At 36.1% G+C, this 22357-nt stretch overlaps 1 protein-coding gene across 3 annotated transcripts in view; it reads right to left on the bottom strand.

Moving 5' to 3' along the window:
* Positions 1–22357, bottom strand: part of LOC150108341 (dynein regulatory complex subunit 11-like) — a 455807-nt gene that overhangs the window by 201142 nt on the left and 232308 nt on the right. For all 3 annotated transcript variants that reach the window (XM_090390703.1, XM_090390704.1, XM_090390705.1), the window contains exon 9: positions 14563–14631. In XM_090390703.1, coding sequence (XP_090246829.1) covers positions 14563–14631 — 69 coding nt within the window. The remainder of the gene's footprint in view (positions 1–14562; positions 14632–22357) is intronic.

The following is a 22357-nucleotide window of genomic DNA, read 5'->3' as shown; positions in this document are numbered from 1 at the left end:
ACAAGGTAACTTTCTCAAGCAGCATGTGAAAGAAGAAACTCAAGGGCCAAAGAGTGTTAGATTTCATCAAACTCTCAGAAAGTGTCTTAATTAAGGATGTGACTGTTTTGCCACTATTTGGTGAGAGTGGTAATTGGCGTACCTCTGCAAGAGATAAGTATATGAATGTTCCAATTAGGAAAGGCTATATGCAGAACTACAAAATTAGCAATTATGAAAAATTCAAGAGAATACTATGTTTGGTCTTATGATATTTACTGAATGGGAAGAATATCAGCAGTGCATGGGAAGCTTTGTAAATATGCTTAAATGAGGCAATATCTGAATGTCTCTAGACATTGCATTTGAAGCATAAATAGGATGGGCATGAAATGGATGTGAAACTTAATTAAGCCAAGAAATCCAGAAGATGATGTGGAAGGAATACATGAGAATCAGGACTAGAGGAGTTATGAAATATATAAAACACAGGAATTTTATCATTATGCTATTCAAGTTGAAGAAAGAATTAATGTGGAAGAATAATTCTACTGTTTGCAAAAAACATTATCTGTTCAAATAATGAGTAGTACTCACTTTGCCAAGTTCTATCAAATGGGAGTTTGATAGATCTTGGCAAAATAACTTTATATTGGTAATATACTGCATGTATGAATGTTTAGCCAAATTGGTTAGCCTCTTGATCTGGTTGTATAATTTGAGTCTCAGCTCAGGAATGATCTCACAGAAATGGAAAGAATGTATGGGAGTTCCCTTGTACAAGAATGGTGCAAAACCTGATGTGCTCAACAAATAACCTATTAGTATCTCTGGAGCGGTGGTGAAAATTTTAGAGAAGATGGTAAGAACCTGCATACAGAAATAGTTTTAAGTTGTGAATGAAGATATTTTATATGTTTTAATACTTCATTCACATTTAACATAATCCACCATGTCATAAGCAAGACTTGTAAATATTATTTGTTGTTAGTCTCTTGCTTGTAATATATTATTCATATAAATGCTTTGAGTTTTGTTTGTTATTAATTAATCTTAGAATATGTAATAATAATGAAAAGACTCTATATAAACATGTCATTCATTTTATTTTATTTTATTTATTCCTGTGTTAATATCATAAGAAGTTGTGCATATATATTATAAGAATTTGTATTTATCATATTTAAATGTATATTATATGAATTGTAAAATACCCTTTTATTTTGTTTCTGTATGTAAGAGTGATTTTATGTAATTCTTCTGATTGAATTTGATTGTCTACTGAAGGAGAAACGGAGCTTGTTTTTAGTCAGTGCATGTTTAGAACATGAAAAGGCAATGTATATGGAGAGAAGCCAGTAGGTGTAAGCTAAACTGGTTAGAACCGGATTTGGGCGGGAAGAATGAATGTATTTAATTGGAAAACGAAAGTAAAGAGGGGGAAGAAGCGTTCAGGACAGCAAGAAGGAAGTAACGGGTGGCTGTAAGGGGATTTGGAAATGTCGTAAATTGATTAAGAAAGGACTGGGAATTAATAGGCAATTCGGAATATTTCTACGGAATTCTAAAATTAAGACGAATGCCAATTGTTTTGAGGAAGAATAGTGCTAAGCTGAATTTAATGCATAGAAGAAAATAAGGAATAAATAGATTACTTAAAACGAGTGCGTCAAGATTTGTGAAACTCTATGTTTAATATTTCAGTTATTATAGTGAAGATTTCTTTTGAATAGTGTTACTTCAAAGTAATAGTTAACTACTGTTTTAAGTGTGCCTATAGTAAATCCATGTGTAAAAGGTGTAACCCGGTACGAGCAGTCCATTTTATATTTCAGTGTGAAGAAATAAGAGTTAGCTCTGCCTGATATATCTTAACATTAAGTGTGGCGTTCTACTAAAAATAGCCGAAGTATGGAGCTTTAAAGTGTTTCTCCCTTGAAATGATAACTGCCTCATAATTAAATTAAGTGTTTGTTGACTAAGAGAAAATTAGAGAATTCTACCTTAAGAATAATTACTGTAAAATTCTGGAACATTGAACTGTGTGAACCATTTTCAATTATTTGGAAGAATATAGAATTGACAGCTGAATGTTTAATGCCTGACGTTTTATGTTTGTTATGAGTATTTGAACTAAGCTGATTTGCATTATCCTATTTTCAAAGTTATACTTAAATGTACATGTTCTATAACCCTGTATTAAATGTTTATTTTATTGAATTCAATTTGTTGTTTGCAGGTTCACAGACAAGCTATATACTAGAAACAGCATGGGTTTACTAAATGAAGGTCATATCTGAGCAATATGCTCATATTGTATAATAATGTTACAGCTGAGTTGGATAAAGAAAATAGATACACTGTAATACCATGGGACTTTGCTAAGGCATTTGGTAGGATACCACATGAGAGGCTGTTGAATAAACTGGAAAATATGGGATTGGAATGTAAACTATAGACTTGAACAAGTGGATGGCCGAGAGTCAGGTATGGGAAAGGGGCGGGGTGAATCTGCCAGATTTAAGGTGACCAGTGTTGTACCGCAGGGATTATGTAAAAATTCGATGTTGCCAAAATAAATTATATAAAACATCGACTTTTTACAGTAGGAATTCACCTAAAATTTCTTGTACAAATGTATATTTTGTTTCTCTATGATAACTGTCTAAAGATGTCTGTATAAAGAGCAAAATAAGCCCAAAGGGAATTAACTCGCTCATTGTTTAAAAAGGGATATAGAAGTATTGAAAACAAGAGCATTGCCCAAAATTTGGGCATGTCTTTTGAAAGTTGTTTGCAAGTCCCATCGCAGGTGACCTTCAAGATCAATATTGAAAGGATGTGGCACGAATCAAAAGGAATGGCCTGTAGGCAGGATTAAGGTGGTAAAAGGAGAAAGTAAGATTGTCGGCGAATATTCGAGAAACATTATCCAGGGTTCTAAAAACTATTAGCAAGACTCGCACAGGGATGCTAGGGGTCCCCAAAACTTAATCCAAGGTGCAGGGACTCTGGTGTTTAAAAGGTTTGGTTCGGAGATGAGAGGGGGCTTCCTTTTCTTCATCTGGAGTGATCCATCCACGAGAGATCAAGGACGAGAGGTGCCATAAAGTTCCGGAGGGGAAGGCAGAGAGACCCATCTACCAATAGCTCTCCAGTTACAGCCGAAGATATCCGGAGGCAATAAGTTAAGGAGAAATCTTGCAGTAAAGGTCCTGAAGTCGAGTAAGTGCGACCTGACCTACGCAGAAATCCTTCGCCGGGCAGTTCAAGATGCCGGAAAGCCTACCCTATATCCCACCAGCTGCTGCGACTATTCATCGGTGCCCTGTATCGCTTTGAGGAGAATTCCAAAACACGGAATGGAGGAGAGAAACCCCACTCAAGCAGCGGAATAAGAAAAAAAAAGGACGGAAGACACATGCAGGATAGGAAGAGACCCATATGAGTCTATATATTCATTAATTGTTTGTGAATTAAGAAAGAATTCCCTATCGAACTGTTAAATTGTCTAGTTTAAGGAGATAGTATTTAGAGTGTTAATATTTCTAGTAAATGTGTGTAATCGCTAATGAGTGAAGCACAAGAGCAGTTAATTTCCCTTGGAGAAAATATTGAGGCTATTTAAATTTCTTTAATTAATTATATGTGTACTTACGATTGAATTTTATGATAGAGTATGTTCCTGCTATCATATCATTGGAATGTTTGAAACTCAATGAGGTGGATTGTATAAATATAATTGCCTAGATTATGATTAAGTGTTTGAAAGGAATGAGATTCTGAGAGATATATTTGTATACATGTATGTTGTATTTTGATTGATGCTAAATTAGGAATGTCAAGCGCACCTAACGAATTCATGTTACGTGTATAACTTCCTGATAGTTGTAATATAAATTATGCTTATTGAAAGTCTAACTAAGTAAGTGTGAAAGAATTTAATAGAAACCAAGTTGAGTGATTGAGAAAGACTAAGAATTACCTTTCATAAATGAATCTTGTGATTTCATGTGATATGTACAATTATTAAACCAGAAATTAAACTTATTGTTATTGTTGATAAAAATAGTTGTCCGATTCAATCTTTTGCAATGCACTGATCTAAAAACCACTATTCGGACCTGATAGCGGAACCCCAATGATTAGTAGTGATTTAAGATAAAAAGTGAGTAATTTTTGCCATGAACCTTGGCTAAAATAGGATATAAGTGATTATTTGATCTACCTGGGTATAAAAACTTTCTTTTGCCTATAGGGGAATTTCAGAGGTGCAGCCTTCAATTAAATAAATATATGGAGATCCCAGGCATGAAAAAAAATACTTAAGGTAGAAATAGAATAAGAAAGAAAATACAAAAATATTAAGATAAAATATTATGTTAAAGGAATATTGCTGATAAGAATATTGCATGATAAGATACAACTAAGATATAAGAGACAGGATAAGATAATATAATATAAAGAAAAATATAAATAAAAAAACCCTATTCCAATGGCACAGCAGGACCTAATATTACAATTAGTCCTTGGACCACTATTGTTCAATCTATACATTAATAATATTGGAAAAGACCTGACAGGACATTCAAAGATAAGCAGGGCAATCAGGAATGCTACTAATATGCTGCACTTAGAAAAATATAATTTGAACAGACTAGCACTGTTGGGAAATGATAACAGATGTCAGTTCAATGCACTTTGGTATCAAGAGATTTCCATCAATATATTCTATTGGTGGGATTTATGCCAGCAGAAATTGATAAGATTAGGAATCTTCAAGTCAAGGTGGATGGGAAGTTGAAGTTAAAAGGTAACATAGCAAACATTACAAATACACCTCAGAAAATAATTGCGATGCTGACACAAACACTGATGCATATGGTTAAGGAAGTCAGTTTTGACTGTTACAAGGTGGATTTGATATGACAGCACCTGCATAAATGGGTGAAGATATGGTCTCCCGAATTCCAAGGGAATGAAGAAGCTGTGGAGAGGATGCAAAGAAGAATTACAAAGATGATATCAGGATGATGAAATATAGAATATGAGGACAGACTGTAAAGGGTGTTGTAGGATACTGGTTGATGGAATTTTTTGTTATGTGAAAGGTGAAGAGATAACAAGGGGTAACATCCATGGAAGTTGAGTTTGTGTGTGGTTAAGAATGGGATGAGAGCTAGATTTATCTCTCACAGAGCAGTCAGTGGAACAGTTGCATGTTGAAGTAGTGAATGCTTTCAGTGTGAAAGCATTTAAGAGAAGGTACGACAGATGGTTCTTGACTCCCTAGAGATTTCATCTGATAGTAATAATAATGAATTCAATTCCTACATTTTCTTCCTTTCTTCTAGTCTATTCTATGTCTCTATAGTTGAAGTCCCCTATAAGTGTAGTAAGTACAGAAACTGTGAATGGATTTAATTGACAATTGACATTTATGTCTTTAGGGGTGAAGCAAGATGCTTTTCATATTCCCCGCTATCTGTTGTGGTTACAGTGAGGGTAAAATTTATGCGCGATTTGCTCACCCTGAATGGGCATGGAGATTATGCATCGCTGCAGGAGGCTAATATAGCTTTTGGTCTTCTATATTTGAATATGTCCATTGGATCGTATGCTGCAGCTTTCTGAACCAAATCGTTGGGATGTGTGGACGTCTTTAGGAAAAACTTGGATGCTAAGGATTGTAGAAAAGAGAAAATATAGGGAATATTTGTGTCTCTGTGGAGTTGATTGTTTCTAACATACCATGGGGCATTCAGAATCATTCTCAAGCACTTGTTCTGCACTCGCTGTATTTTGATAATGTTAGCATTAGAGGTGTGGCTCCAGGCTGGAGAGGCATAGGTGATTATAGGATGAATCGTCATCTGGTATAGTTGCAATTTGATTCTGTTGCTGAGCTTGCTATTTCTATTAATCAGTGGATAGATCTGAGCTATGGCTTTAGATGCCTTTGCACACGCAGACTTGATGTGTTGGTTGAAAGATAATTTTGTCGAGAATTACACCCAAGTAATTTGTTTCTGTCTGCCAGGGAATTTTAGTATTGAATAGTAACACATCTCCTGCAGGAGACATTGGCCTTTTTGAGAAAAGAACGGCTGAGCTTTTCAGGGGGGTTGACTTCCAGTCTCCACTTGGAGAACCAACCCTCCAGCTTTAGAAGGTTTTCTTGAAGCTTCCTGTTAATGAAATGGGGTCTGAGAGATCTGGTTACTATTGTCGTATCATCTGCATACAGGGCCAAAATGGAAGTCATCGGATTGTGTGGGATGTCTGACATATATACAGAAAACAGCAATGGAGCCAGTAGAGATCCCTGTGGCACTCTAGCAAAGATATGACGCTGGGACAATGTAGAACCGTTGATTTTAACTTGCATTGATCTATTCTGAAGATATGAATGGATTAGATGAACCATTTTTAGTGAGATACCGGCTGAGATAAGTTTGTGCAGGAGACCAAAATGCCAGATTTTGTCAAATGCTTTGGATAGGTCTAGGAAAACAGCTCCCACATGCTGGCGCCAGTTGTAGTTGGTGATGATGTATTCCACAATTCTGTGGATTTGCTGGGTAGTACTATGGTGTTGCTGAAAACCAAACTGTTCTTTAGGGAGGATGTTTAGGTCATTTACTGAGGTTTGGAGTCGTGAGACGATGACCTTCTCTGCAACCTTACCCAGATTAGAGATAAGACTGATTGGACGATAATTTTGTGGTAGGTGTGAGTCCTTGCTTGGCTTATGAATAGTAATTACATCAGCCAGTTTCCAGGTGGAAGGAAATTATTGAAATCTTAAGATTGCATTTATTATACTGGTCAGGTGCACTACAGCTTTCTGAGGCAGCAGCTTGACCCTGTTTGAGATGCCATCTGGTCCAGGAGCTTTATTGTCCAGGAGCTTTATTTAAGTTTTTTAATAATATCATATAATTCAACAAGTGATGTGAGTGCAATATGGTCAGCGCTGGTATCTGGAGATTTAAAGCGTGTCTGACCTGTCTGTGGATTTTGTACAAGTGATTGAAATCTAAGTTGTTATAAGAGGGTTTGCACTGCTCCTCTAAAGTCTTTAGTATGGTCGTAATTAGTGAGGTCGTAATAACAGCTGTTAGATTTTTAGGTGCTGTTGGTTGATTTTGTTCCGGTATTGGTCTATTTGTACGGTCACATCAGCATAACTTCCTGTTTGCTTTTGGGTGTCTCTATTTTTGGAGGTCTCTGACTGTGGTCGCTGAGTCTCCAGTTTTGATGCCTGGGCCTCTTAGAGATGCACATAAAACTCATAGAAACCAAGTTTGGAATAAAAAGTTATATTCTATCTCTCCTATTGATCACTCTATCTGGGGGTTACTGAGAAACATCAGAAATAAAAACAGTTTCCTCCCCCCTATAATCTCAAACCAGGTATTGGTTGGGTGGCTGTCCCCACATTTCAAACATCTATATTCTGCTCTACAAAGATTCTGGGCATGGCCAAACTTCTGGTACCTGTGGCACTGCCCAGGAGATGATATTTTCTGGAGTGGTTCTGGTGTGACGATGAGACCACAAACTGTTTTTAAGTTGTAGATATCCTTGTATATTTTATGAATCTCAACTAGGACTAATGGCATGGGAGTCTTGTCTGCTTTGTACATTCTGCTGACCTTGACTGGAGGCAGATCCTGAAAATTCAGGTCAGCAGCCATTTCTGCTTTGTCAATGTCTTCACAGACACCACGAAGGACCACTTTTAAGTTTTTTTCAGAACTGAGTGCAAAGGTATGATACTGGATGCCTCTGTCGTCCAGTTCTTTGGTCAACCTTCTATAATCTGTCACTGTTGCTGGCTGGATCTTTATGCCTTCATCCATGTTTTTGGCCTTAATGAAGCCAATGTGCAGATTGGACATTGTAGATCTTAAAGCTGCCCACTTCTGCTTTTCTCTAAGGATGATGATGAAAGGCACCTTTTCTTTGGGCAGCGTCCGAACCCTGAGAGTCCTGTTCCATTTCATTATTGTCATTGTGCGGTTCTTCTGTTGTTCTTCGCTTTTTGTGTGCTCGCACTTCTACAAAGTCTGAAGGAGTAGAAGGCACTGAATCTGACTGACCTTCTGCGATAACGTCTGTGACACTTTCCGGGGGGGAAACGTGTCGTACAGTTTCACTTTTCCCGGCCAATTGTTGTTAAGTAGTTCACCTAGTCTTATAAATTCTTTACATACCTCCTCGAATATTGTCTCATTTAGCTGTTTTTCCAAAAAAACAGCTTACCGTGCGGTTGTAGTCTTACTGGCACTGCTACAGGACTCTGTACTGTTTTGGCAAGAGCACTGAATCAAAAATTGCACGATATTCAAGACACATAATATAATAAACGCACCACAATTTCAAAACTGACTGAGCGGTGGACATCACTATTGCGCGAACTCTGAGTGGGTTTAATGCACATGATTTGATGATTTTATTTTATTTTATTTTTTTTGTGTGTGAGTGTGTGGAATGTGTAATATGAATCTTCTGACTTCATGGAAGTCTGACATTAATAATAACACCATCAATAATATATTCAAAGATATATTACAATTATTTAGGCATTGAGTGATTTAGGAGTTTCCTCTGTGAGTTCTGAGGCTCCTTGGATATAATAATAATAATAATAATAATAATAATAATAATAATAATAATAATAATAATAATAATAATATTTATCCACAAACCTCTGAATCTGTGACTAAGGAAAATGTTTTTTTTCTGCTAACACTCAGTACTTTTTTTGTAATATATTAATCACATATACAAGAGGTGGAAGAACCTAAAGCACAATTTCTTGGGATTATAGGCATTTGGAAAGATTTGTGAGGAAAGCTGCTCCAAAGTACAGAGATAGATATAATAAAAGAGATACAGAAGAAGTATGTTCAGTGCATTTGCAGTTGGATTGTAAAGAGATGCTGGGCATCATTCTTCTACTTTCCATTGAGCTTGCTAAAACATGAGCAGCAAGCAAACTCAATGGAAAGTAGAAGAATGATGGATACAGTCTGGTGTAGATACCTGTAGAAAAGGAATAGAGCTAACACAGATCTTCTGTGAGACAGTGACTGAAGTGAGCTGGAGAGGAGAATTATCTGTTAGCTTAACTGCTCTTCTCTGAACACATCAGGAATTTTTTGGGAGATTTTTGGTGTATCTCGTCAAACATGGGAATAGTATATTATGGAAGGGAAGATTTGGGATTTGTAGCTTTCCAGCTAGAGTTAGTGGCTGGACAAGTAAGCATTTGAAGAGAAAACAGGTGCCTAGCTTTTTTTTAGAGGCCAAGGATGTTCGTCCAGAGAGAGAGAGAGAAAAATTTGATATATGATATGCATATTGCTGAGGTAAAGAAGGCAGGAGAGCATCTTTGGTATTACTGAAGGCAATACCAAAATGCAACTCACCTCACTAATGAATTATGGAGATCAATGTTTGAGGTAGTGATTATAGAAAATCTTGAAGCTTGGGATATTTGTGCAATGCGGGATTTGTCACTTGCAGAGTGTAGTGGAATGTACTATCATTAGCAAAGTTATGGACAGGATTATTGATCAGCGAGCAAGGTCATTTAATGTATGGAAGAAAGAGGATAGGTGAAAGAGTCCTGTTGTACTTTCCAGCAATACTTGAAGTATTGCTGGAAAACTTGAAGAACAGATGACCTCCCATCATGACCTACAGGGAATGAATGGATGAATGATCAGAGAGAAAGATGACCACCCAATTGCATGAAGTGAAAGCTAGACCAAAGAATGACAATTTATTTATTTTTATGTGGTTACGAAAGGTTATACTAAACCTATAGTACATTTGTACTGTGGGTGGGCTGAGGATTTTTTTCCCATTTTTATCAATTTTATATATTTTTTTGTAATTTTTTTATTTATTTTTACATTTTTGTAAAACAAACATAATCAAATGCTCTGGAATGTCAAGAGCAACAGCATATATTCCATTAAACCTTTCTATGATATATGTCCAGCAGTGGATGAAGTAGGCTAAGACAGAGAGAGAGAGAGAGAGAGAGATCTAGAGGGACAAAATCCATACTGGTGGTAATAATTGATTAGCTGGTGGACTTCTACTTAGTAAAGTAGTTGACCATTGATGACTATCCCCCATTCTTTTAGAGAGGAATGAGCTGAAGATGATAGTCAGTAATTTGACAGAAGACTTATCTCTTTTTTTTTTGGAATTTGCCAGTATTTGCTGGCAGCTCAGGACAGGTTATAGTTCTGGAGTTCAGATTTTAAATACGATTGGAGATATACCATCAGGACCAAAATACATCGTGGCATCTAGGTTATTTCTGAAATCAGTAAAGAAATCACAAAAATCTCGAGTTACTGGGATGCAAAAATGTTTTGTAGTTTTGACTATTTTTCTATTTCATCTCAAAACTTGTGTTTCATTGCTAATTTCTATCTTTTATTTTATTTATTTATTTTTTTTATTAATGGATCTGTTTTGACTGGTATTCATCTATTCATAAGAGTCTGGAAGCCAGCCATATCAGTTCTATACCCCCCCCCCTCCAAAAAAGGAAAATAAATCTGTACTGTTTAGTTCAGTCATTGTTCATTGTTCTTATATCTGTTCTTATCAAACTAATGGAAATCCATCAATAGCCAACATCTGTATTATCTGGAAGTCTCCCACTTAATCAACAATCAATCAACCAACATCTACTTTTTGTAGAAATTAAAGATGGAACTCAAACTTAAATGGAAGTAAATTTAATATATGTAAAATTTTTGCCTAAGTATCAAAGGCATCTTCAGTACATTAACAATGGAATGCAAAATAAAATGTGTTCTTTTAAAATGAACTTTTAAAATTAAAAGTGGCACCTTTAATTATTTTCTTTTAGGCTTACATGGTGATTCAGAATACATTTTGGGAAAATTATGGAGACAACTACCATGTTTGAGTAAAACTTTAGTTTAATATAAACCAAAATCAACACTCGACGTTTTGACCTTCATGTCAAGGTCATCTTCTGGAGCATATACACTATATACAGAGAAACATGCTGCACTACCATCTACATGGTTTGCTAAAGTTACCGACCAACCGTTACAACAATTATTGGCCTGACCTCTGGTGAAAAAAGCCGATAAAATTCGATTAGAAACCAGCAATGTTCTGAATAATAAGAAAACCTTGCGTAGCAATCTTACAAAAACAGAACTAGCAGCAATCAAGTCATTGAAAGCTAATCAAGACATAATTATAACGAAATCAGATAATGATAATGCCACTGTCGTCCTTGACAGGTCAACATCCATCCATCATATGAATCAACTAGTCTCCGATAACAGCACCTATCAGCTTGTAAACTATAACCCAACTAACAGAATAAAATAAAAAAAAAATAAAAAAAATTACTTAAGTCTGTCACTTCTTGGCCATCAGACACAGTGAAAAAACTTATACCCCCATTACACCCGTTCTCCCAGAATATATATATGGTGTTCCTAAAGTACACAAACAAAATATGCCACTTCGACCGATAGTTGAAGGAATAGATAGCCATAATTATCACCCAGCCAAGAAATTAGTGTCAATACTCAAGGAGTTGGTAGGTCATTCCCCCTCCTACATAAAGAACACACAACACTTAATAAACAAAATTAAAAACATAACACTCGGCAAAGATGATTTATTAGTCAGTTTTGAAGTCTCTGCCCTTTCACAAATGTCCCAATCAATGACACAATTCTTCTCCTACAGAACAAATTTCTGTTTGATTATGGCCCTCTTTGTCCACGTACTATGTTCTGGTTGCTTCATGTGGCAAAATAAATTTTACCTACAAAAAGAGGGTATGGTCATGAGCTCACCACCATTCTCCTCCCCTCCAATTGCTAACTTTTATATGGAAGCTTTTGAACAAAGTGCTCTTGATTCCTTCACTCTGAAACTTACAGTGTACATGGCTTAGATACATTGACAACATTTTCATTATCTGGCCACATGGGCAACAAACATTAAACACACTCCTTAGCCACCTGAACAAACAACATGAACACATACAATTTACTATCGAAATTGAAAATCAGAATTCGCTCCCATTCCTGGATACACTGGTCACACGTCTTCCTTCAGGCAATCTGTCATTCACGGTCTACCACAAACCAACACATACTGGCCAATACAAACATGCTAAATCATACCACCACCCCATCACAAAAATATGGAGTCATTAACACCCTTAAAAACAGAGCTATAACAATTTGCTCTAATGAGCAAGCTCTTAAACAAAAATTAAAAATTATTAGCAACACATTTATAAATAATGACTACAACAAAAATACTATTAATAAAGTTCTTCATAAAACTTCATCAAAAAAAGAATTTAGATTACAGTAAAACCATAGCCATCCCATACATTAAAGGGTTATCAGAAAAAAGTCAACAGAATGAATCCTATACAATTATAATCTCATTGCCACCTTTAAACCACCTACAAAACTAAAAAAACATATTCAACTCCTCTAAGGATCCTCTCCTCGCATTGGCACATCCTGGAGTTTATTGCATCTACTGCACCTGTAACTGACCTTATATTGGTGAAACTGGATGTACAATCCCTATACATAAAAAAGAACACATAAGACACATTAAATATAATAATTCTGGTGAAGCAGGCTTCTCAGATCATGCTCTCAACACCTTACACCAAATTGATTGGAAAAGTACCTGCTCTTTACACCATACAAAAACCTGGTATGAAAGAAAATTTAAAGAAGCCTGCGAAATTCTGATTAACCACTCTAATATCAACAATAATAATGGCATGAAAATTCCAAGAATCTGGATGGCACATATTTAGCCTACTTAATATTTAGTATCTAGCATACTTTAGGACTGGATGCAACTTTCAGCTAGTATTGGAAACTATTCCATACCAACTGGTTGAAATTTAAATGTATAATCATGTTTTTATATATATATATATATATATATATATATATATATATAAACATGTTGCTCTCCAGCCCAATGTAATTTTGTAACAATAAATAATAATAATAATAGGACTCTAGTGTTGATGTAATAAAGGTTTTTTTTTTTTCACCAGAGGTCAGGCCAATAACTGTTGTAACAGTTGGTCAGTAACTTTAGCAAACCATGTAGATTGTAGTGCAGCGTGTTTCTCTATATATAGTGTATATGCTCCAGAAGATGATGTTGATATGAAGGTCGAAATGTCGAGTGTTGATTTTGGTTTATATTAAACTAAAGTTTTACTCATACATGGTAGCTGTCTCCATAATTATCCCAAAATGCACCTTTAATTGCTTTTAAAACTGCTGCTAACAGCAGAAGTAGGGCAGTAGATGGTCAGTAAATTCCTATTAAAATAAAATAAATAAATAAGATACTAATCAAGAATTTAAATAAGAATGATACAATGATATTTCCCATAAAGGGGAATAATTGAAGGCCATTCAGATCTGTTTAAGTTCAGCTGGTGTAGAAAGTATGCTTTACATACTTTTATGTAAGAGTTTAGTTTCTTTCAAAGAACTCTGCATTTAGTCAAGATAGCATGTTCTGCTAGGTTAGACTACTCCACTTCATGATATGTTACTGGATATATGATTTATGTTTCTATATAACAGACTGCACAAAGTAACGTAAATAACAGGAGCAAGGGATCTGGTAGACATCTGGAAAGCTGAGTGGAGAAAACTTGCCTTTAGGTGAGGAAAGAAAGGCAGAAAGCTTCCTGACAAGACAAAAATAAACTTAAATTTACTTCCACATAAGTTTCAGATTGCATCTTTAATCCATACAAACTGGACAGCTTATGTACCTACTTTAAAGCAATTGACATCTATTTCTGGTATAGCAAATGCACTATATCTTCATTTAATTTCCATAACTTTATTAATGCATTTTGAATTAATTTAGACATCACTGTCACCACTCACCTTGTTTACTGGAAGTTCAAAGTGGCATGAAAGGACTGCTTGGCTTACAATCTTTTGTGGATGAGATTTTAAATAAAAATAATAATTATACTGCTAAATGCAATTTGCATATGGATTACTGTGTATACATTTAGTCACTGGGTTTTCTATGGGATATAGATATTTTGCAAAGGATCCATAAAAGAGTGAACGAAAGTGGTTGAGTCTCTGAAATGTTGATTCTGAGAACATCTGAGGTCATTCCTTCATATTGAAGGAATGCCATTTGCAGAGTCTGGGTATGAGTAAGGGATTAAGGAGCTGGCTTTTTTTTTTGCATGAAGAGTGGAATGCACTGCTTCAGTGAGTGGTAAGTTCAGAAATAATGAATGGACTTAAGGCATGGTTTGATGAGCTTTATGTAATAGTGAGAACTTCCTATAAAGAATTTGACTCTGTTGAGATCTGATGATGATAATACCTCATATTCCTAATTGTATAGTACAAGAACAAAAACAAAAAAAAAGGACAAATAACTAATTTTCAAAGTTCATTTTAATTATGTTTAATAACTCCCATAACATTAATCAGTTCAACAATTTCTGTTTTTGTAAACAAATAGAATTAATACCTCCTCTCTTGCTCTTTTATCTTTCGCTGCTTTCTTGTCCTTTGTTCCTTTTTTTTTCTTGTCACCATCCTAAAGATTATTTAGACCTGATTATAGTAAATTATTTTGCAAGGTATTTACAGATATGGAGAAACATTTTTTACGACATTTTGATTATTACAAAAAATATTTTATGTTTTTTCCTCATTCTTTTCAATTTTCCATTCTTTATCATATGGAAAAAAAACATCATGAAGTGAATAAACTAAAAATAGTATGTAACATGTTGGTTGTGAATATACATAAAAATATGCAAAATAAGAAATAAACATCTGTGCATATTACATAAGTTCTTCTGATATTATTTTAGACATATCAAGAATATGAACAAATGTGTCAAACTATTGGCGTGTGGAATGGAATGTTCAAGCACCAATTAAAATTCACAGTTTTGCTTAACAGACTGAAGCATATATACAAAGCATAATATTTAACTATACTTAATTATTATGCCAATACTTTGTATCTGTCATAAGGACATCTTCAAAGGCAGGATGAAAATGTGTGTGTATATACAGCCACTAGATGGACAGCGAAAAACAAGAGAATGCATTTTGTTGTAATGCCTGCATGTACAAAGCAATGCTTTATTTTCCAATAGCAAAAATCAGTTGCATCTGTTATACATCTGGACTGCAGAAAATCAAGCCATTAGAGAAAAATAATCAAAGTAGTCAGTGCTTACAAGCATTTGGACAGTGATGAAGACAATGATTGAATTCAACAATGCATGGAAAGGAAATGTTGAGCAAGAGTAGATCAAACAAAGTAGGAGATTTAGGTTTAGCATGCTCTGTCATGGATTTCCAGATCTGATGAAAGCACAGATACTGTGCATGTGGCAGAGGGAATTGTATAAAGTGTAGTTTAGAAAGTGAAAGTACATGTTAGTTGTTGACATTACCAGATGAGCTCAAAAAATATTATCTGTGTGGAGGTTCCATTAGGAATAACATGTCAGGTTTGGATGAGTTTATATGGATGATTTGGATGATGTATGTCATTTACAAGAATAGTATACTAGTGTTAGGGCCCAAATGTTAACTTAATATGGATTTTTTTTATGGGTTTTATTGCTTGTTATGTTGGATTTTTGTGTTTTTCTACAATTTTTTTGTTATTTTTTGTTATCAGGAGAAAAACTCTATTTCATTGTGTAATTTCATTATTAACAGGGAGGAAAAGTTAAATAAGGAGTAGTAGCATCTAGTGGGAGGTGAAAGACTCATGAAATGTCACCTACACAGTGGGAAAAAATCTTGTGTTCATCTATGCCTTAAATATCATTGTACCCTTAAATACCACTAAATTCAGCCATAATCTGGCAAAATAAGTGACAGAGATTAATTTACTAGCTAGTCAGAAAACATTCCTGACATACTATCAAGTTACTCATATTTACTATCTACACAGAGGTGCATAACAAGAATTTGCCCAATTTAATAACAAAATTAAAATATAGATGAAAATATGTTTCTTTTCTAAATCACTTAGTGGAATTGAAACAACGTAGATCCGAATATAAATTAAATTATACTTTAATAAATATTTCCGATATTTCAGCAATGTCACATTGCCATTTTCAAAAGGAACTTACAAAAAGGCAGTTGCACACAGGCACTAACAATACAGTAACTGAGAATGAAGATATGAAGCTATCGTTCTCCTAGAAGTCCTGATGGTGCCCTCTGGTGGGCTAAGTAGGTGTTCTTGGCTGTTGGGTCAGTCTGTATAACTGCAGTTGTGGCCAAGGTGTTGGAGAAATTGATAAGGAATAGAATACAGAATTGGGTTGATAGACATGGCATTCTTTATGAAGGTCAGCATAGATTTGTAAAGGGTAGATCCTGTTTCAATATTTACTTGCGGCCAAGAACGCCTACTTAGCCCACCAGAGGGCACAATCAGGACTTCTAGGAGAACGATAGCTTCATATCTTCATTCTCAGTTACTGTATTGTTAGTGAACGTGTGCAACTGCCTTTTTGTAAGTTCCTTTTGAAAATGGCAATGTGACATTGCCGAAATATTGGAAATATTTATTAAAGTATAATTTAATTTATATTCGGATCTACGTTGTTTCAATTCCCTAAGTGATTTAGAAATGCATAACCAACGTATAAGCCTGTCTACGAAGATGAAAATATGTGTTTATACTTGATATGACTATGAAACATAATGTATAAACAATACTTTTGAATATGCAGTTAGCCAGGAAGTATTTCTTAAAACATATGTGAACTAAATAAGTTTCAAACACCAAACAGTTTAGAGTTTTTGATAGTAAAAGGAGACTAAAAAAATACACTGCATAAATGTAAACTCTATGTATAAAAATACTCCAAGTGTGCTTCAGCATGAAGACTAAGTTCTACCCTGGATTTTTTCCAGTATATGCATCGCGAAAATTGCTTCATATATACATTGAAAAATGTGAAAGATTTATGGACTGTTAGAGTAAAGAAAAAAAAAGAAGGAAAATGTTAGATAGGTGGTGTGCTTCCTATGATGAATCCAAAGACTCATCGTAGGAGGAACACCACCTATTATTCACACAATAGTTTTTCACATCTCCTTAAACTCATTTACTGAGTGAGCATCTGTGACCACCTTGGCAACTCATTTTACTTGCTTACCAATCTCCAAGTATAAATCTACTCCTCATAGCCATACTGATCACATCAGAACAACTTCTAGGGATGACCTTTTTATTCTTTCCCTTCATGCCATCTAATTGAGCATTTTGTAGCATGCAATGCATGTGGTTCATTTGCAACCCAAGGATTAAAATTGTAGCAGATGAGGGACAAGAATGTATGTGTTTAAGGGCACTCATGAGGCAAGCATAGTGGCAGTGTGTAAGAAGAGCTACAGATTCAGATAAGTTATTCTTGATATAATTAATTAATTATAATTAATGAATTACTTGTATAAGTGTATATATTAATTATAATTAATTGTATATGAGTGATTGTTTGAGTAAGACCTGCTATAAAAGTTGTGCACCACAAGTATTATTAGTGTGTGGGATATTTTGCCTAAACTTAATTACAAATTCGTTGTTATTAGACCTTAGAGTAGTACCCGGTAGAGGAAAGATGGCAGCAGGTTTGTTATTGCATGACTTTAACTTAGATTTCAGTCATTTCGTGAAGTGCGAGGTGTGCTACATGTATTCTTTTGATTACATAGATGATTTGTGGATATTTAGGGAAGATGGAAGGAGTGTGTGTGCAAAGTATGAGCTAAATGAGGATCTGACGAATGCTAATATGAATTTGATGAGAGAAAGTGTCAGTAGCAAGAATGGCATGGGAAGAATGAGTGCTCGTTTGAAAGAGAAGGATGGTATGAAAGAAAGCTGAAAAATTGTTAAAAAATTGTTGAAAAAGAAAACAAGTGATTTGAAAACCATAATGGATGGTAAAAAGGACAAAAGCAAGGCGAATGTGGGGGAAACGCAATGAAATTGAGAGAACAAAAGAAATCAGAAATAGAGTCACAAAAGGTTTGAAAGTTGTAAAAATCGAAAGAATGAATGAAACTGGAAATAGTGTGATGCAAGGATCGAAAGTGGGAAAAATTAAAAGAACGAATGATAGCAAAAGTTGGACATATGGACCAAAAGTAAGGAAATTCAAAGTATGAATGAGAGTGAAAGTGTGAAGCGGGAGGTCGAGAGTTCGAAATTTAGAAAGACTGAATGATGGAGAGAATGTGATGCGAGATTCGAAAGTTGAATTGGGTTGGATGAGGCAAGAGATGAAATGGATGTGGAGTGAAATTAAAATTTGGGCGAAAACAATTAAAACAAATGATGTAGGTACAAAGAGTTAATGAAGGATGAGCAAATGGCGTTGTATGGCAACTCCATTATTAAGGGCATGCTGGATGAGAGGATGCACAAGATATGTTTACCAGGCAGTAAAATGAATAGAGTAATTAAGGCACTGGATATGAGGAGGGAGCGAGCAAAGGAGTTGATGGTTTTAATAGGTACGAATGACTTGACAGAGGACAAAGAGCCCGTCAGAATGGATATCAGGAGGATGCTTAGACAGATAAGAGAATAGCGTGACAGGAAGGATGGTAAGCATGTAGCCTAGGTATGACTGTGGTGAGTGAGGCACAGAGCAAGGATTATGAATGATATGTTGGCTGAATGTGAGGAGAGGGGAGTAGAGTTTGTTAATGTGTGTGGAAGGGGGTTTGAAAGATGAAGTGAACTATATAAGAGAGATGGACCGCATTTGAGTGGTTATAGTGTGAGTCGCTTGGAGAGACTCACACTATAACCACTCTGCTGTAGATCCAGGATTGAGCTGTTGTGTTTGTTGTATACAAATACTAGCAGTGTAAGAAACAAGGCAGATGAAATGGTTGCACTAATTGAGTCTGTTCACCCAAAAATTGTTGAATAAGTGAGACATGGTTAGATGAGGATGACATCCTGACAGGAATAGGGATGGAAGCGTATGATGTGTTTCACGAGGATAGAAGGGGTAAAAAGGGAGGGGGGAGTGCTATTGATGACAGAGAAAGAGTTATGTCCATACAAAGTAGAGATGCAAGAAGGAAATAGTGCCAGTTGTTTTGAGGCAGTATGGTGTGAGCTAGAGGTGAATGGAATGAAATACTGGTTGGATGTTGTTATAGATGAGGTGATGTGGATGGTAGTGACTATGAAATGTATAATCAAATTAGCCAAGCAAATAAGAAATGAGTGATCATTGTGGGCGATTTAATTATGGTAATATAGATTGGAATGATGATATAGCAACTGGAAATAAAGAAAATTAGTTTCTCGAGTTTTTGAGGGATAACTACCTCAGACAGTAAGTAACAGAGGGAACGCGAGGATTGAGGGTCTTGGATTTGGTCATCACATCAGAGGATGTAATCATAAATGAGGTGTCAAATCACCCACCAATTGATGAGAATGACCATGAGGTGATTACCTGGGTGGTTGCCAGCAGTGTGAGGACCTCTGTAAGAAAAGGGTATATGTGGAACTACAAGGGAGGGGGGGGGGATGATTATGAAGATCTCAGGAGACAGCTTGCAGGTGTAGCATGGAATGAGGAGTTAGCTGGAAAAGAGATCAATGCAGTTTGGGGGATTTTCAAAAACTATCTAGTAGATGCAATGTCTCAATATATTCCAAGGGTGAGAAGGTTAAATAAGGTAAGCGTGAAATGGATGAATAAAGCATGCAATACAGAGAAAAAGGGGATTATGGAGGCAGCATAAGAGAAGTGGAAATAACCAATTCCATGAGGACTACAAAGACAGGCAAGGTGGGTGACTTGGTTGGTGAGGATAGCTAAAGTGAGGTATGAACAGCAGTTAGATAATGAAGTCAAAAAGAATCCTAAGGAGTTCTTTCGATATGTAGCCAGCAAAAGAAAGAATGATTATGGAAGGATGACATTGATTGGAGAAAATAGTATCAGTGTGTTGCAGAAAGTGTGGTGTACTTAATGAGAAGTTCATAAAGGTTTTTCAATCTTGTGAATGTGACTTCATGAAGAAATTGAGAGCAATTGATGATGGGGAGGAGAGATTAACTGTAAGTGAGCAAGAGGTGTATGGGGAGTTGAGCAAACTAGATGTAAATAAGTCTGTGGGACTTGATAATATATCACCACATGTTCTATTCTGAAAGAATGTGCCAGGGAGTTGATGTCGGCCTTGACATATTTTTTTAATATGAGTCTTGCACTGGGTCAAGTTCTAAGGAGTAGAAGGAGGGCAAGATTGTGCCACTTCATAGAGGTGATCGAACTTGAGCATCAAATTATAAGCCTATCCGTGTGTTACGTGTTGTAGTTAAGTTGTTGGAGAAGCTTGAGAGAAAATTAAGATCCAGAATTGGGTTGACAAGAATGGAATTATTTTTGATGGACAGCATGGATTTGCTAAAGGGAGGTCATGTTTTAGTAATCTACTTACTTATTACAATAAGGTGACAGCTTCCTTGGACAACACATTAATATACTTAGATTTTGCAAAGGCTTTTGATAAATTACCACATAATAGTTGATAGTCAAACTAGAGCAGATGGGTTGGATATTAGATTGGTGCATTGGATTGGAGACTGGCTATCTGATAGGTATCAACAAGTTGTGTATTTGGGAGCAATATCCAGGAAAAGGAAAGTCACTAGTGGTGTGCCTCAGGGGGGGGGTCTGTTTTAGGGCCATCACTATTTAACTTGTATATTAATGATATTGGTGAAGTTTTTATGGAGATATTCAGTTGTTTGCAGATGATACAAAGTTGGGATGAACAATGAAGAGCAGAAAAGATGTTGTAGCCATACAAGAAGACTTGAATAAATTGAGTGATTGGGGATGTGAGTTCAATTTTGGAAAAAGAAAGGTTTTAAAATTTGGAAAACAAAGATGGGATGCAGAATTTATGCTTGGTGAGGATATACTGTTTGATGTGGAGGAAATAAGAAATGTGGGGGTGATAGTGGATAAGAATATGAAATTTAGGGGACACATAGCCAAAATTGTGAAGACAACACAAAGGCTTCTGGGAATGATGCTGAGGACACTGACTTGCAGAAGTAGGGAGATTGGAGATTCATGTTCCATGGTATATGGCTTTGATTAGGCCATACATGGACTATTGTGCCCAGATTTGGTCACCTAGTTTTCAGAAGGATGAAGAGATGTTGGAAAGGGTCCAGAGGTGAATGACTAAGATAGTTTCTAATCTCTGGAGTGTCGACTATGAGGAAAGATTGAGAAGATGCAACTTGCAGAATGTTGTGGACAGGAGGAAGAGGGGAGATATGATAGAGACCTATAAGTTAGTAAGGGGTTGTTATAGGATCAATACTGGAGAGGTTCTAGAGAAAATAGTGGAAGATCAGGGGAGAACCAGAGGTCATCCCTGGAAACTGTATAAAGAAGATGTGATTAGGGCAGTGAGAAGCAGGTTTTTTGTATGCAGAGTTGTGAATGATTGGAATGCCTTGTCTGAGAGTGTGGTGTCTGCAGAGAATTTGAGTGTGTTTAAAGCACAGTATGATGAGATGTGTGTATGATAAAAGAACCTCCTAGATGAGTCTTTGGGATCTTGGGTAATAATAATATATAATTATTATTATATAACACAAGAAGACAACACAAAGGCTTCTGGGAATGATGCGGAGGACACTGACGTGTAGAAGTAAGGAGATATAAGGCTTTGATTAGGCCACACATGGACTACTGTGACCAGATTTGGTCACCTGGTTTTCAGAAGGATGAAGAGATGTTTGAAAGGCTCCAAAGGCAATCGCCTTTGGACCCTTTCAAACATTTCTTCTCCTTCTGAAAACAGCAATGGTGAGAAATTTCAGGAAACTCTGGAATGTCAAGTATGAGGAAAGATTGAGAAGATGTAATTTGCAGAGTCTGGTGGACAGGAGGAAGAGGGGAGATATGATAGAGACAAGTTGGTAAGGGGTTGTTATAGGATCAATGTCCGCCTGGTTAGTCTAGTGGCTGTGCGCTTCACAACCATATGACTGTGGAAGGAGTGTCCCAGGTGCGATTCCTGTCGAAAATGTGAGGAATTTGAGGATTTTCCTCAGCCATAGCCAAGTTAGCCGGTCTTGGGTGCAGGCAGTAGGGTTTTTTCCGCCAGTTTATTTTTCCGGTATTTTTCATCCCACAAGCAGGCAAACCGGCCCCAAACACACATCTGGATCTACAGCCATAAATACTTAATTCCCCCCCATGAGGGGGCTCAACTCGCCCCAA

Source organism: Typopeltis vanoorti, chromosome 3, assembly GCF_054136105.1.
Source record: "Typopeltis vanoorti isolate ZY-2024b chromosome 3, IOZ_Tvanoo_1.0, whole genome shotgun sequence".
NCBI classification, from domain to species: Eukaryota; Metazoa; Arthropoda; class Arachnida; order Uropygi; family Thelyphonidae; genus Typopeltis; species Typopeltis vanoorti.
This window is presented reverse-complemented; position numbering and strand designations above follow the sequence as displayed.